Consider the following 15,721-nt stretch of genomic DNA (forward strand, 5'->3'; position numbering starts at 1 on the left):
CAACCCTGCAAGGTAGACAAGTGTTTTCCCTAGATGAGAATGGCGAGCCGAAGACCACCCGGGGAAATCAGTGGCAAAAAACGAGATTTGAATCCAGGATTTGCTGATTCCTAAGCCGGCAGCTCTCGATGTTTGGTTCCACCCGGCAAATTCTTACTTTCTCAGAGGGGAAGGAGGGGGGGATCCAATCTCCTTCGTGGCTCACCTTGAACCGCCGGTCATACTTCACAACGGTGTCGGCGAAGTCCACGCGCTCCCGCCGGCCCACGAAGCGCCGCAGCTCCGGCCGGTTTTCCAACCCGATGTAGTCGCCCACGAAGTTTCGGTTGATGCTGTTCCGCCGCCGTTCTTTCTTGTTCAGGACAATGTTGGAAGCTGTGGAACACAGAGAGAAAGAGTCCTCTTGGGCGAGTCGCGCCGCAGTTTCTCAGCGGAGAGGGGAAAGGCACTCTTGGACAGTCCCAGAGGGATCCAAGGATAGGTCCTCACAGGCCCCAGCCGCAGAGGGCCGCCCCCACCCCCACCAGGACACATGCATAGGTGTCAAAGGTTATGGACTACAGTTCCCATTATCTATCTATCTATCTATCTATCTATCTATCTATCTATCTATCTATCTATCTATCTATCTATCTATCTATCTATCTATCTATCTATCTATCTATCTATCTATCTATCTATCTATCTATCTATCTATCTATCTATCTATCTCCTTCCTACCTACCTACCTACCTACCTATTTATTTATTATGAGATTTATAAGCCGCCTCACCCCCGAAGGGCTCGAGGCGGCTCACAAAATGGCTGCACTTTAAACAACAATCAACAAAACATTTCAAATACAAGGATGCAGCTTAGTTCATTAAAAACCTAAAACTTTAAAAACTTCAATAACAATTACAGTTACATATCAGTTAAAACAACAAAGCGCCCAATCTAAAGGCCAGCAGAGGGAGGGGATAGGTAGGACCCAAGATGGAAACCAGGGCCCGGCCAGATGGAAAGCGGCAGTTTCAGTGGGGGGTGATAAAACCGCGGCCAGCCCCCCCAAAGGCCTGGTGGAATAGCTCAGTCTTACAGGCCCTGCAGAGCTCACCAAGGTCCTGCAGGGCCCGGACAGCTGGAGGGAGAGCGTTCCACCAGGCAGGGGCCAGGGCCATAAAGGTCCTGGCCCGGGTCGAGGCCAGCGGCACCATCGCAGGACCAAGAGCTTGCTGGCAGGGGATAATGGGAACTGTAGTCCATAACATCTGGAGGGCCACGAGTTTGACACCTGTGTCAGTGGGGAGTTGCATCCCCCACTGCCCACTGGCACCCAGCTCAAGAGCTACCACCGTGGGGCAGAGCCCCTCACCTTCTTCCCTCATCTGGATGTACTTGCGCACGGCCACGTGCTTCCGCCAGGCCTTCTGAATGACGCGGGCGTAACCATCGTAACGACGCTCCCGCATCTCCTCCAGAAGAAAGAGCTGGAGGGGGGAGAAAAGGGAAAGAAGGGTGTGTCCATTGACCGTGTCGCCACGTCGTTCGCATTCAAGGTCTTCCCACAAAAATGGCAAGGGATTTGCTAGCACAACATGTGGTGAAAGCCACTGACAGACAGCATGGTGTAGTGGTTAAAGTGTCAGGTGTGGATCTGGGAGATCAGGGTTCGAATCTCTACTCTAGCATGGAAACTCTCTGGGCGACCTTGGGCCAGGCACACGTTCCCAGTCTAAGCACAACAAACTTATTGTTGTGAGGATAAAATGGAGGGGAGGGGGGAAATATTTACACCTACTGGGGAGAAAAGCAGCCAAGTATAAAAATAACAAACTTGGAGCACTTAGAAAGGGGATTGAACAGTTTCCTCCAGAGTGATTTATCAAGAACTAAATGGAACTTCCAAGGTCAGAGGCAATATACCTTGAGGGATTGGGGGCCATTTACTCTGGCATCCTGACAGAGGTGTACCGGGAGAAAATGGCACCGGGGGCAACACCTGGTCAAGTGCCCCCCACCCCGCCCCCCCACTTACCTCAGCTGGTGGAAGAAGAAGAAGAGTTTGGATTTATATCCCCCCTTTCTCTCCTGTAGGAGACTCAAAGGGGCTGACAATCTCCTTGCCCTTCCCCCCCTCTCAACAAACACCCTGTGAGGTAGGTGGGGCTGAGAGAGCTCCGAGAAGCTGTGACTAGCCCAAGGTCACCCAGCTGGCGTGTGTGGGAGTGCACAGGCTAATCTGGTTCCCCTGATAAGCCTCCACAGCTCAGGCGGCAAAGCGGAGAATCAAAACCGGTTCCTCCAGATTAGATACACTTGCTCTTAACCTCCCACGCCACTGCTGGAGGAGGGCAGCAGCAGTCCCAGGCAGTCTGGCGTAATCGGGACTTTAAGAGCCAGGCCGAGGAGTGCCCAGTAGGCCCGCGGCAGGCTCCTGGCCTGGGTGCAGCCGCCTCTCTGCGGGAGGGGTGTGGGGGTGATTTTGCGCCCTCCACGTGATCTAATGGATGGCGCCCAGCGTCAATTAACTCCCCATGTTCCTCTTGCGGATACGCCACTGCATCCCGATCCAACCGGTTTACGCATCATCCACATTAGGAGGAGATAAATGGCGAACGAATGAACCAAAAGGGAATCCCACACGGCTGCCTCCTCTCTTCTGAACTCACCGATTCGGGGGCTTTGATGAAGACTTTGGTCTTGCCTAGCTGGTACTGGTCAGGGTCCATGTTGACCGACTTCATCAGGTGGACCACGCCCTGCTTCTCGTCCCCACGCCAGGAAGGCCACGTCTGCGGCGTCAGGATGGCGTACCTAGGAGAGGGAGCATACGGGCCTATCTCAGTGTGCCTCAACAGCTCTCAAGAATACCAGGGAAGGCTGAGCGAGGGTTTACGGGTCATCCACACCTCCCAAAGGTGTTGCATGCAGAAACTCCCAGGTAAGATCCAGCGTCTCTGGCGGCAGGCCTTGGGGCAGACCCTTCGTCTGTGGAGAGCCTCTTCCAGTCAGCAGAAAATGCACTGAGCTACACCCAGAGGTGGGATCCCGCAGGTTCTCACAGGTTCCTGAGAGTAGGTTACTAATTATTTGTGTGTGCCGAGAGGGAGTTACTAATGGGTGATTTTGCCGCGTGATTTTGGCCTTAGTTACGCCCCTCCTCTCAGCAGTAGCGCGCAGAACTTGAAGCAGTCTAGCAGGAGGTGCACCGGCGTGCGTGGCGGCCTGCGCCTGCGTGCATTCGTTTCCTGCCCAAGGACCGGCGCAGTGGCTGCATCCTTGCCATAGCCCCGCCCAGGAACGCCCCGCCCCCGGAATGCCTGGCCACGCCCCCGGCGTGCCATGCCCACCCCCATTGGCGCTATGCCACAGTTGGAATCCCACCACCATGGGAACCTGTTACTAAAATATTTGGATCCCACCACTGGCTACACCTGATTGCTGAGTAGCAGTTCTCTGTGTTTTCTGAAGCCTTGCATCATCCCAAGGCCTCTGTGCCCCTTGACAGAGAACTGCCCAGATGTCCATCTTGGGAAGGCATCACTTCCTGGCCCACACATCCCAGCAGCTGGCACACAGCAATCAACTAGGCAATAAGCAATGTAATAACAGAGAGAAATCCACCAGATGCCACAATCTCCTGCTCTGAGCAGGAGATTGCCTGCGATGGAAGGATCCCAACCCTTTTTTTCCTTAGGTTGCTTGAAGCATCCCTTGAAGCAACATATAAAAGATTTAGGGCGGCAATTAAAGCAAAAGGGACATTATCCAGGTGAATTGTTTTGATATGAATTATAAAATGGAAAGCAGCATGCCAAACCCGCCATCTAGGCCTCGTGGCCTGAAACACATCCCTAGCAGTCCAAGTTTTTAGGGTGTTGTGGTTTTTCTGGGTTGTATGGCCGTGCTCCAGTAGCATTTTCTCCTGACGTTTCGCCTACAAACATTGCAGGTGAAACATAGGAAGAAGAAGAAGAGGAAGAAGAGGAAGAAGAGGAGGAAGAAGAAGAGGAGGAGGTGGAGGAAGAAGAAGAGTTTTGGATTTATATCCCCCCTTTCTCTCCTGCAGGAGACTGAAAGGGGCTTACAATCTCCTTGCCCTTCCCCCCTCACAACAAACACCATTAGGAGAAAATGCCACTAAAACATGGCCATACAACCCGGAAAACCCACAACATCCTAGTGATTCTGGTCATGAAAGCCTTCAACAATACATAGCCCAAGTTTTTACCTGCCCGCACTAACTCTGCAGCATAGCAGGCCAAGAGGCTCAGGTGGAAACTCCTTCCAGAGGAAATGAGCCACAGAGGGTCCGATCCAGCACCTTCTTTGATCTAAGCTGCCTCTCCGATCAATGACCCTGTCCCCTCGTTGTTACACTTCTCCTTTCCCCCCATAATCGGCTGTAGTCATTTTTGGCATAAAAATAAGGGAAATTACTTTCTTTCTAGGGTGTTGTGGGTTTTCCGGGTTGTATGGCTGTGTTCTAGCAGCATTCTCTCCTGACGCTTTGCCTGCATCTGTGGCTGGCATCTTCAGCGACAGATGCAGGCAAAACGTCAGGAGAAAACGCTACTGGAACACGGCTATACAGCCCGGAAAACCCACAACACCCTAGTGATTCCGGCTGTGAAAGCCTTCGACAATACTTTCTTTCTTTCACTGCATCTGAGGAAGGGCACTCTGACTTATGAAACCTGGAATAAATACTATATGAGTATTTGAGATGCTTTTCTTTCTCTCTCACTTGGCTTTTTGGCAGTCAGTCGGCAATGCCATCCGGGCAAAGAGAAGCTGAAATCAAGTGGGGAAAAAACCACACAGTTTGGATCTGGTTTGGCCAGCACCCTTTCGTTCTCTGCGGGTCCTACCTGTAGAGAAATTTCTGGAAGACCCTCCGATAAGCGTAGCCAGCTCGGCGCACCCGGATGTTTTCTCGCAGGCCCAGATACTCCACCTGGTGCTTCACCCTGTGAGGAAGAAAAGGGGTCCATTTGGTTGTTTATGGATTCATTGGTTGTGTCCCCTTTCTTGGAAGGTTCACCACCCTCTGATGGTCGACCGTTGCTGGCAGACGCCTCTAAGAACAAGGCTCATCAGTCCAGCGAACGTTGCCAACGGCAACCACCCAATCCTCTCACAAACACAGCCCATGAGCAGAGCCGGAGGGCAGCATCCTTGCCCTGTTGATTTCATCAGCCACTTGGTTTTCAAAGGTAGGCTGCCCTTGAACACGGAGGCTCCTTTTAGCTAACTGCCCTTAATGGACCTCTCCTCCTTCTCTTCCCCTGTAAGTGAGTCTAGTCTTACTCACTATTTTTTCTCGGCCCCTTACACCTGGGCCTTTTGTCACCTAATGGGACTGCCGTCCCTCCCCCTTTGGAGAGGATTTTGAAAATGGGGTTGTCGGACGCCACTTATAGTTATATTTATTATACTTATTATATTTAGTCTTTTATTGTTTCTACCGCTGCTTTTAAAGGTTTTAGCTATTTTATGACTGTATTATGTCTATATGTTGTACACCGCCTGGAGCCCCCTGGGGATAGGGCGGTATAAAAATCTAAAGAATGAATGAATGAATGAATGAATGAATGAATGAATGAATGAATGAATGAATGAATAAATAAATATCTATCTCTGTATCTCTGTATCTCTGTCTGTCTGTCTGTCTGTCTGTCTGTCTGTCTGTCTGTCTGTCTGTCTGTCTGTCTGTCTGTCTGTCTGTCTGTCTGTCTGTCTGTCTGTCTGTCTGTCTGTCTGTCTGTCTGTCTGTCTGTCTGTCTGTCTGTCTGTCTGTCTGTCTGTCTCTCTCTCTCTCTCTCTATATATATATATATATATATATATATACACACATACATACACACACACACACACATATACATATATATACATATACATATACATATACATATACATATATATATATATACATATATATATACATATACATATACATATACATATACATACATACATACATATATATACACACACACATATATACACACACATACACACACACACACACACATATAGTGGCAGAGAATTCTATAAAATAATTTCAGTGTGTGTCAAAAGAAACTATTTCATTCTAGAAGAAGAAAAGTTTGGATTTACATCCCCCCCTTTCTCTCCTGTAAGGAGACTCAAAGGGGCTGACAATCTCCTTGCCCTTCCCCCCTCCCACAACAAACACCCTGTGCGGTGGGTGGGGCTGAGAGAACTCTGAAGAACTGTGACTAGCCCAAAATCACCCAGCTGGCGTGTGTTGGAGTGCACAGGCTAATCTGGTTCACCAGATAAACCTCCACAGCTCAAGTGGCAGAGCGGGGAATCGAACCCAGTTCCCCAGGTTAGAGTCCACCGGCTCTTCACCGCTACGCCCCAGCTTTCACCCCCAAGACTGGAAACCGATTTGGTTCAACAGCCTCCACAACGGCCACACTGCTAGTGGAGGAACTCATGAGTCAGAATCCATCCCACCTTCTCCCACGGAACTGTCGTCCTCATTGAAGAGCCCAGAAGTGCCTCCCCCTCCCCAAAAGGACACGACGCTCGAGGGACCTCACCTGCTCTCCTCCCAGTCGCGGGGCCTCTTGGTCTCGTTGGGCTTGATGCAGCGGATGTAGTGGGGGGTGCATTTCATCAGGGTGCCCACCAAATCGTTGGCTTGTTTCTGGAGGGGGGGGTGAGCAGGGAGAGAAGACCAAAAAAAAGGGTTAAACGCCCACCCCAATCCACTTGCCGAGCGGGATCGGCTTTGCTAGGCAACTGCATTGGCGGGTGGGAGGGGGGGGATAAAAGTTATTTATGGACCACCCCCATCCCCATTGAAGCCAGCACCCCCCACAGAAAAAAGCAAATGGGAATGATTTCCCCGCCCCCAACCAAGACTGATGAGGCTGGCTACAGAATTCCCCGTGGCCCTGCCGTGGCCAAGCGCTCTGCCCCACGTGGCACCTTGATTTTGCTGCCGGCCGTGGTGGGACGTCCTTTCTTCTCTGCGTTCAGGTTTTCTGGAAATAGGTCCCGGATGAAGGGGCTTTAAGAGGAAGAAAGGAAATAGAAGTCAATGTATTGTCGAAGGATTTCACGGCCGGAATCACTGGGGTGCTGTGCGGTTTCCAGGCTGTATGGCCATGTTCTAGCAGCGTTCTCTCCAGATCCTCTGAAGATGCCAGCCACAGATGCAGGCGAAACGTCAGGAGAGAATGCTGCTAGAACACGGCCATAAAGCCCGGAAACCACACAGCACCCCAAATGGAAGTCAGCTTCTGGGGAAGGTTTGGGGGGCTTAGCAATCCTGACAGACGGCCATCCAACCTCTCTTGAAAAACCTCCAAAGAAGGAGACTCCACCACTCTCCAAGGTAGGGAATTCCACTGTCGAACAGCCCTGACGGTCAGGAAGTTCTTCCTGATGTTAAGGTGGAATCTCTTTTCCTTCACCTTGAACCCATGACTCCTGGTCCTAGTCTCTGGGGCAGCAGAACACAAGCTTGCTCCCTCTTAGAATATCTAAACACGGCTATCATGTCACCTCTTCACCTTCTCTTCTCCCAACTAAACCTCCCCAGCTCCCTAAGTCTCTCTTCATAGGGCATGGGTTCCAGACCTTTGACCATTTTGGTTGCCCTCCTCTGGACCTGTTCCAGCTAGTCAATATCCTCCTTGAATTAAGAACATAAGAACAACCCAGCTGGATCAGACCAGAATCCATCTGGTCCAGCTCTCTGCTACTCGCAGTGGCCCACCAGGTGCCTTTGGGAGCTCACCTGCAGGAGGTGAAAGCAATGGCCTTCTGCTGCTGCTGCTCCTGAGCACCTGGACTGTTAAGGCATTTGCAGTCTCAGATCAAAGAGGATCAAGATTGGTAGCCATAGATCGACTTCTCCTCCATAAATCTGTCCAAGCCCCTTTTAAAGCTATCCAGGTGAGTGGCCATCACCACCTCCTGTGGCAGCATATTCCAAACACCAATCACACGTTGCGTGAAGAAGTGTTTCCTTTTATTAGTCCTAATTCTTCCCCCCAGCATTTTCAATGGATGCCCCCTGGTTCTAGTATTGTGAGAAAGAGAGAAAAATGTCTCTCTGTCCACATTTTCTACCCCGTGCATAATTTTATAGACTTCAATCATATCCCCCCTCAGACGTGGTGTCTGCTCCCCCCCCTCCCTGCTGGACTCTGCTCCATACTCACAGCTCACTGCTTTGCATCAACTCGATGAGGTCGGTAAACAGAACGTCACGGTTTCGCTCGCAGAATCCTTCCACGTCGTAGGATACCTGCCGGTCAGAAACGGGGCTGCTCAGTAGCCGATGACGTCCTCACCGACCCAATAGCCACAGCCTCTGCCCCCCCCCCCCCCAACCTCCTCTGGAAAGACAACGGAACAAAACCTCTCTTGCAGAATCTGGCATCCATATTTATTCTCTGATTTTAAAAAATATATATACCCCTGTGATGGCTGGAGTTAAGTCCAGTAGCACCTTAAAGGCCCCCAAGATTATCGAATATAGACTTGCGAGAATCAACACTCCCTCCGTCTGCTTTGACTCTTGAAAGCTCGTATGCTAAAACCTTGCTGGTCTTTAAGGTGCTCCTGAATTTGAATTTAGCTGGTTCTGGTGTGGGTTGGTCTGGTGGAAGTTCAGGGTTTATCGGCCTCGTATTTGTGGTTGGAGTCTTCAGAGGTGTATCACAAAGGGAAGTCTGTTACACACTGTGACACAGATTTCCCTCTGTGATACACCTCTGAAGATGCCGGCCCCGGATGCAGGCGAAACGTTAGGAACAAGATCCACCAGACCACGGCCACACAGCGAAAGGGCTTTCTTTGCCTGGGAACCTGGAGAGCAGCTGCCAGCCTGAACAATGGTCCATAAATTGGATTCTGGATATAAAATCAGCAGTCTTTATTGGGTTGTCAGGAGAGATTCAAACGACAAGAAGCCAAGAAGCCTGAACTGAGGGGGCCTGGCTTCTTGAGAACATATTTATTCCTTTCGGTTTCCTGCTCAATTGCTCTCTCCTATCTTTCCACAGATTAGTAGAACAACAAGGTGTGAAGAGCTTTGTTATGGAGTTCAGAATGTCTCAAGGCCGTGTGATAGTCTCCTTCCTCCCCCATTCTGGAGGCCCCTGGGGAGGTTGCCTACTTACTATGTTTCCAAGCACAGTGATTAGGAACAAAAGGCTCATTAACATAAGACAGGTGTATGAAAAGATGCCCAGGTGGGGCCTTGGGCCTTGACTAGTGTGGTGCCAGAGAGGGCCGGAGTCAGTGGTGGGATCCAAAAATTTTAGTAACAGGTTCCCATGGGGGTGAGATTCAAACAGTGGCGTAGCACCAATGGGGCTGGGCGGGGCACTACGGGGGCGTGGCCAGGCATTCCGGGGGCGGGGCATTAATAATTTCTCTGCTACTGTAAAAAACTCTTACTGTAAAAAAAAAGTTCCTAATTTGCAGCTGGTATCTTTCTGTCCATAATTTAAACTCATTCTAGCAAGTCCTATCGTCTACTGCCAACAGAAACAACTACTTCTCCTCTAATTGACTGCCTGTCAAATACTTAATACTTTCAAATACTTAATTTTGTTTCTAGAAATCAAAAGAAGGATACTTTCCTCAAACAAGGAACTTGACCATATTTCTAAAGCATGTTTTTAAAACAGCCCAACAGGGAGAATTATCCCGTTTTCTACCTTCGCTAACCAGCCACAAGGGAAACAACAGGACTTGATGATTTTTGGAATTTCTAACGGAAAAGCAGACCCAATTAGTAACCCCCTCTCGGCACACACAAATAATTAGTAACCTACTCTCGGGAACCTGTGAGAACCTGCTGGATCCCACCTCTGGCCGGAGTCATGTCCGACAGGGATCAAGCGTCTGATTCGGTTATAAGGCAGCTTCACGTGAACATGTGTGTTCATGGATGTAACCTAGCAGAACGTCTCTTTACAGAGGAAGTATACCTGTAACTACCAGCTGATGACAGGAGAAGAAGAGGAGTTTGGATTTATACTCCCCTTTCTCTCCTGTAAGGAGACTCAAAGGGGCTGACAAACTCCTTTCCCTTCCCCCCTCACAACAGACACCCTGTGAGGTAGGTGGGGCTGAGAGAGCTCCGAAGAACTGTGATTAGCCCAAGGTCACCCAGCTGGCGTGTGTGGGAGTGCACAGGCTAGCCTGAATTCTCCAGAGAAGCCTCCACAGCTCAGGCGGCAGAGCGGGGAATCAAACCCGGTTCCTCCAGATTAGATACACGAGCTCTTAACCTCCTACGCCGCTGCTGGCGAACTTGGCACTCCCCTTCCCCCCCTGCTTGGGGCTCCCTAGAATCACGAGAGGGGGCCTCTCTCTCTCTTTCTCTACTGGGCCTTTCCTGAAGAGGGAGTTACCTTCCCAGCATAGTGGTGGATGACAAAGCCCTTGTTCCAGCTGTTGAAGTGGGGGTGAGTTCCCAGGGCTGACTGGAGCTTCTGCAGGAGGGTGGGGTCGGCACCTTCCCCCTTGGCGTGCATGGTGGCGCAGACGTCGTCCAAGATGCTCATGAGCCCTGGAGGATTCTGGGGGAGAAAAGCAGGCATCGCAAGCAAGCAAAGAATCCGCCTGTCCTTCTAGGGTGGGTTACCCTGCCCTGACCCCCACCCTGGGAAGGACATAAGAACATAAGAACAAGCCAGCTGGATCAGACCAGAGTCCATCTAGTCCAGCACTCTGCTACTCGCAGTGGCCCACCAGGTGCCTTTGGGAGCTCACATGCAGGAGGTGAAAGCAATGGCCTTCTGCAGCTGCTGCTGCTCCCGAGCACCTGGTCTGCCAAGGCATTTGCAACCTCAGATCAAGATTGGTAGCCATGGATCGACTTCTCCTCCATAAATCTGTCCAAGCCCCTTTTAAAGCTATCCAGGTGAGTGGCCATCACCACCTCCTGTGGCAGCATATTCCAAACACCAATCACACGTTGCGTGAAGAAGTGTTTCCTTTTATTCGTCCTAATAAAAGGGCAAGCTTCTTGGATCTCCCCACAAACGTCTGGGTGGCAACGGAACTGCTCAGGATCTCTGGCGGAAACGGCTCACCCCCCTCACCCAAACGACAACTCCCAGAGTCCTGAGAGGTAGGCCACCTCAGTGGAAGCAGCGCAAAGTTGCCACGAGCGTGCCACGTGGACGCGCTCTGCCCCGCTCTCTGCCCTCACCACTTTGTTCTCAATGAGGTCGCAGACGACTTTGTTGTTGAAGTACTCAATGGGGCTCCAACGGATGCCCTCCTGGACATATTCTTCCTGTGGGGGGAGGAAGATGAGAAACAGGAATGTACCATCAAGCCCCACTTGACTTACAGCCTCTCTGTGGGTTCTCATGGCCAGAGAAGAACAGAGGAGGAGGAGGAGGAGGAGGAGGAGGAGAAGAGTAGTAGTAGTAGTAGTAGTAGTTTGGATTTATATTCCACCTTTCTCTCCTGTAAGGAGACTCAAGGTGGCTTACAAGCGCCTTTTCCTTCTTCAACCATTTTTGCTATTTCACCTCCTTAGGGGTGGGCGGTTTATTAAATAATAATAATAATAATAATAATAATAATAATAATAATAATAATAATAATAATAATAATAATAATAATAATAATAATAATAATAATAATAATAATAATGTCTTCCACCCCGTTCCATCAATCAGCTATATTTGGTCTTCCAAGTCAGGGCCAAAGCAACTTAAATGGATATTATCCGTGAAAGGTAAAGGTGACAGTCCCTTGTGTAAGCACTGGGGCATTACTGACCCATGGGGTGATATCCCATCCCGATATTTACCGTGTTTCCCCGAAAATAAGATCTTCGGTTCCCCGAAAATAACGCTACTGCTGAGAGGAGGGGCGTAACTGAGGCAAAAATCACATGGCAAAATCACCAATTAGTAACCTACTCTCGGAAACCTGTGAGAACCTGCCGGATCCCACCTCTGGGCATGACTCATTTGTGCTTGGCTCTTGTAATAGCAGCGTTAAGACGTCTCCAGTCCTTCAGAAGTTCCCCAACATTTCCATCGCTATTATTCCTCACAAAAGAGACGACGATTATACTCTTATCTCTTCCTTGGTACTTGTCCACAGTATTTACCTCAACCTTATCGATGTATGAACTTGTCATGAGGTCTGTGATTATCTTTAACTGATGTCTGTATGGAGATATGACCCCAACGGTCCTGGGGTCTGGGAGCACTAACAAATTCCGCTCGGCGGACCGCAGGGGTCTCCGAGGCCAATGTGGGGAGAGGCGGTCATGCAGAGATGCAGGATCAAGACGTCTGAAAGGACCACTCGGGACTCACCTGCTCAGCCTTCAGGGTCAGTTCGATGAAGATCTGCTGTAACTTCTCGTTCACAAAATTGATGCAGAATTGTTCAAAGCCATTTTTCTGGGCAGGGGGTGGGGGGGACAAAAAGAGAAGGGTCAGTGGGGGCAGGAAGATCTCCTCGGAAAGAAGGATGGGAGACTTGGGGCCAGAGCGCAAAGAAGCTCGGCAAATTGTTATGGCTTTCCACCCCGTTTCTTTTCCAAGATGCAGACCAAGAACGCGTGAAAATTATTAGAATCTCTCGGCGTTCGCAGAGTGGGGAACTCTTCACAACCCCAATGTATCTAACATTGTAGGAAGAGTTTAGGAGCACGACCGCTCCAGAAATGGTTTATCCCACAAGTCACAAGGGTTGTCGCGTTTAGTCCGTTAATGGGACTTCAGATTTTTAAAAGAGGAAGAAGAGTTTGGATTTATATCCCCCCTTTCTCTCCTGTAAGGAGACTCAAAGGGGCTTACAAGCTCCTTTCCCTTCCTCTCCCCACAACAGACACCTTGTGAGGCAGGTGGGGTCGAGAGAGCTCCGAAGAGCTGTGACTAACCCAAGGTCACCCAGCTGGGGTGTGTTGGAGTGCAGAAACACATCTGGTTCACCAGATAAGCCTCTGCCACTCAGGTGGAGGAGTGGGGAATCAAACCCGGTTCTCCAGATTAGAGAGCACCTGCTCTTAACCGCTACAACACGCTGTGCTTTAGAGGGCCCAATGCGTGTCCTCTAAACTGACTTACAATCAAAGGGGCTTACAATCTCCTTTCCCTTCTCCCCTCACAACAAACACCCTGTGAGGTGGGTGAGGCTGAGAGAGCTCCGAAGAACTGTGACTAGCCCAAGGTCACCCAGCTGGTGTGTGTGGGAGTGCACAAGCTAATCTGATTCCCCAGATAAGCCTGCACAGCTCAAGTGGCAGAGCTGGGAATCAAACCCGGTTCCTCCAGATCAGAGTGCACCTGCTCTTAGCCACTACGCCACTGCTGGGCGTAGTGGCTAAGAGCTGGGCGTAGTGGCTAAAAAGGAATTTTTATATGTTTATATTTTATTATTGTATATTGTACGATGCCTTTTTGGCCTATTGTTCACCGCTCAGAGCCCTTCATGGGTTGGGCAGTATAGGAAAATTAATTAATAACAACAACAACAGCAACAACAACTCAAGCGGCAGAGCTGGGAATCAAACCCGGTTCCTCCAGATCAGAGTGCACCTGCTCTTAGCCACTACGCTGCTGCTGCTCCTAAGCTTTTCATTGACCCCCAAGACTCAGACTCATAATCCACAATTTTGCAACCCGGGGCCTACTCCCATTCAATCATCAAATAAATTAACAGCTCCTGTGAGTCTAAAATAGCCATTCACACAGAAGAAGCTGCTTAGTGTATCTCTGGGTGAGTTCCTGTTCTGGCCTCTTGTCCTAATTGGCAGGCAGGTATTTCTGCGCCACCTTTGCTTTGGGTGTGACCAATCATTCATTCCACTCCCCTGACACAGAAAACCTGACAGAATTACACCACTCTTCCGGGTGAGGCTTTGAGTGAGTCACCTCTCTGGAACTTCCTTTCATCTCACCAGCCTCTCTGGGACATGATTCATAAACTCTATGGAATTACCTGCTCTCAGAAGAGTCTTTCAGCATCTCTGCAGGAGTTACTACAGCATGGTGAAGCAGTTCAGAGCAATGGGGAAAATTCTAACATACCGTTCTCTCTTATTGGACCCAACACATTCCTCGTGTGGTGCAGTGGTTAAGAGTAGGTGGATCCTAATCTGGAGAATCGGGTTTGATTCCCCGCTCCTCCCCATGAGAGGCGGACTCTTAGCTGGTAAACTGGGTTTGTTTCCCTGCTCCTCCAGATGAAGCCTGCCGGGTGACCTTGGGCCAGTCCCAGTTCTCTCTGAACTCTCTCAGCCCCACCTGCCTCACAAGGTGTCTACTGCGAAGAGAGGAAGAGAAAGGAGTTTGTAAGCCGCTTTGAGACTCCTTAAAGCATAGGAGTCAAACTCGTGGCCCTCCAGATGTTATGGACTACAGTTCCCAGCATCCCCTGCCAGCATGATGCTGGAGTCTCAAAGTGGGAACTGTAGTCTTTAACATCTGGATGATGGGAACTGTAGTCTATAACATCTGGATGATGGGAACTGTAGTCTACAACATCTGGAGGGCCGCGAGTTTGACACCTGTGCCTTAAAGGTAGGGAAAAGTGGGGTTCAAATCCAATCTCTTCTTCTCCTCCTCCACGTGAAGCCTGCTGGGTGACCTTGGGCTAGTCCCAGTTCTCTCTGAACTCTCTCACCCAGCTGGCATGTGTTGGAGTGCATCTGGTTCCCCAGAAAAGCCTCCACAGCTGAGTGGGGAATCAAACCTGGTTCTCCAGATTAGAATGCACCTGCTCTTAACCACTACACTACTGCTACTCCCAGTGGTGGTGAACCTCTGGCACTCCAGATGTTATGGACTACAATTCCCATCAGCCCCTCCCAAGTCTCTCTTGTGGGATCACTGACCCCACCCGTTTCTGTTGCCCCGTGGAGCCGAGCGGCCCAGGTGCGGACTTTCTCCACACAGGTAGTAAAACAGGCCTCTCCAGCGGTTCCCCATTAGTAACCTGGGCTGGGTGCCTCCCACATCCCAGGGGAAACCCCCCCGGGAAAAATGTAAGGTGATGAGCGAGAGAGAAAGAGCCAGAAACAGCAACGAAGACTGGGAACAGCCGGGGTCCGCCCTTTGCCTCTTCTGGAGCCGTCTTGCCCACCACGGAGCTCCGAGAACGGCAAAGCGAACTTGCAAAACACCCTAAGCGTAGCAAGCCCTGGCAGAGGAAATTCCTGGCCCTCTTGCCGAGGGCCAGGCAGGATGAAGGAATGCCTCCCTGTTTGCACTGCGCGGACACACCCCGCACGGTTACGACAGACACCCGCTCGGACTTCTCAAGGGCCCGTGGGCGCGATCCACCAGCCTTTCAAACACAAAGGAGCTGAGTCAAACCGGAGGCGACGAGCTGCAAGGAGTCGAGAAACGAGGGCAATCTCAGCCTGAGGGCGCCGGGTCTGTGGCATTACACCACCGCATACAAAAAAGACAAATTGTGTGTAACGTATATGACAGAGGAACAAGACGGCGCGTCACACACTGAAGACGGAGGATCGATATATTCAATCAATGTATTTATATATATATTATTATAATTGTCCAGTTAATGAATCCGATGATGTATAATTCATATGATATAGAAGAAGAAGAAGAAGAAGAAGAAGAAGAAGAAGAAGAAGAAGAAGAAGAAGAAGAAGAAGAAGAAGAAGAAGAAGAAGAAGAAGAAGAGGAGCAGGAGCAGGAGCAGGAGCAGGAGCAGGAGCAGGAGCAGGAGCAGGAGCAGG

The 15,721-nt window shown here is 50.2% G+C and overlaps 1 protein-coding gene across 1 annotated transcript in view; it reads right to left on the reverse strand.

The window, feature by feature from the left end:
* LOC125442154 (unconventional myosin-Ie-like) overlaps positions 1 to 12,549 on the reverse strand; it is a 31,341-nt gene extending 18,792 nt beyond the window's left edge. Inside the window, exons 1-10 of the mRNA XM_048513328.1 lie at positions 12,327 to 12,549; positions 11,198 to 11,284; positions 10,395 to 10,562; positions 8,190 to 8,275; positions 6,949 to 7,030; positions 6,558 to 6,664; positions 4,854 to 4,952; positions 2,652 to 2,796; positions 1,355 to 1,469; positions 206 to 375 (exon numbers count right to left, since the gene is read on the reverse strand). Coding sequence (XP_048369285.1) covers positions 206 to 375; positions 1,355 to 1,469; positions 2,652 to 2,796; positions 4,854 to 4,952; positions 6,558 to 6,664; positions 6,949 to 7,030; positions 8,190 to 8,275; positions 10,395 to 10,547 — 957 coding nt within the window. The 5' untranslated portion in view covers positions 10,548 to 10,562; positions 11,198 to 11,284; positions 12,327 to 12,549. The remainder of the gene's footprint in view (positions 1 to 205; positions 376 to 1,354; positions 1,470 to 2,651; positions 2,797 to 4,853; positions 4,953 to 6,557; positions 6,665 to 6,948; positions 7,031 to 8,189; positions 8,276 to 10,394; positions 10,563 to 11,197; positions 11,285 to 12,326) is intronic.
* Between the last annotated feature and the right edge of the window lie 3,172 nt (positions 12,550 to 15,721).

This window comes from Sphaerodactylus townsendi, linkage group LG01 (assembly GCF_021028975.2).
Source record: "Sphaerodactylus townsendi isolate TG3544 linkage group LG01, MPM_Stown_v2.3, whole genome shotgun sequence".
Classification (NCBI taxonomy): Eukaryota; Metazoa; Chordata; class Lepidosauria; order Squamata; family Sphaerodactylidae; genus Sphaerodactylus; species Sphaerodactylus townsendi.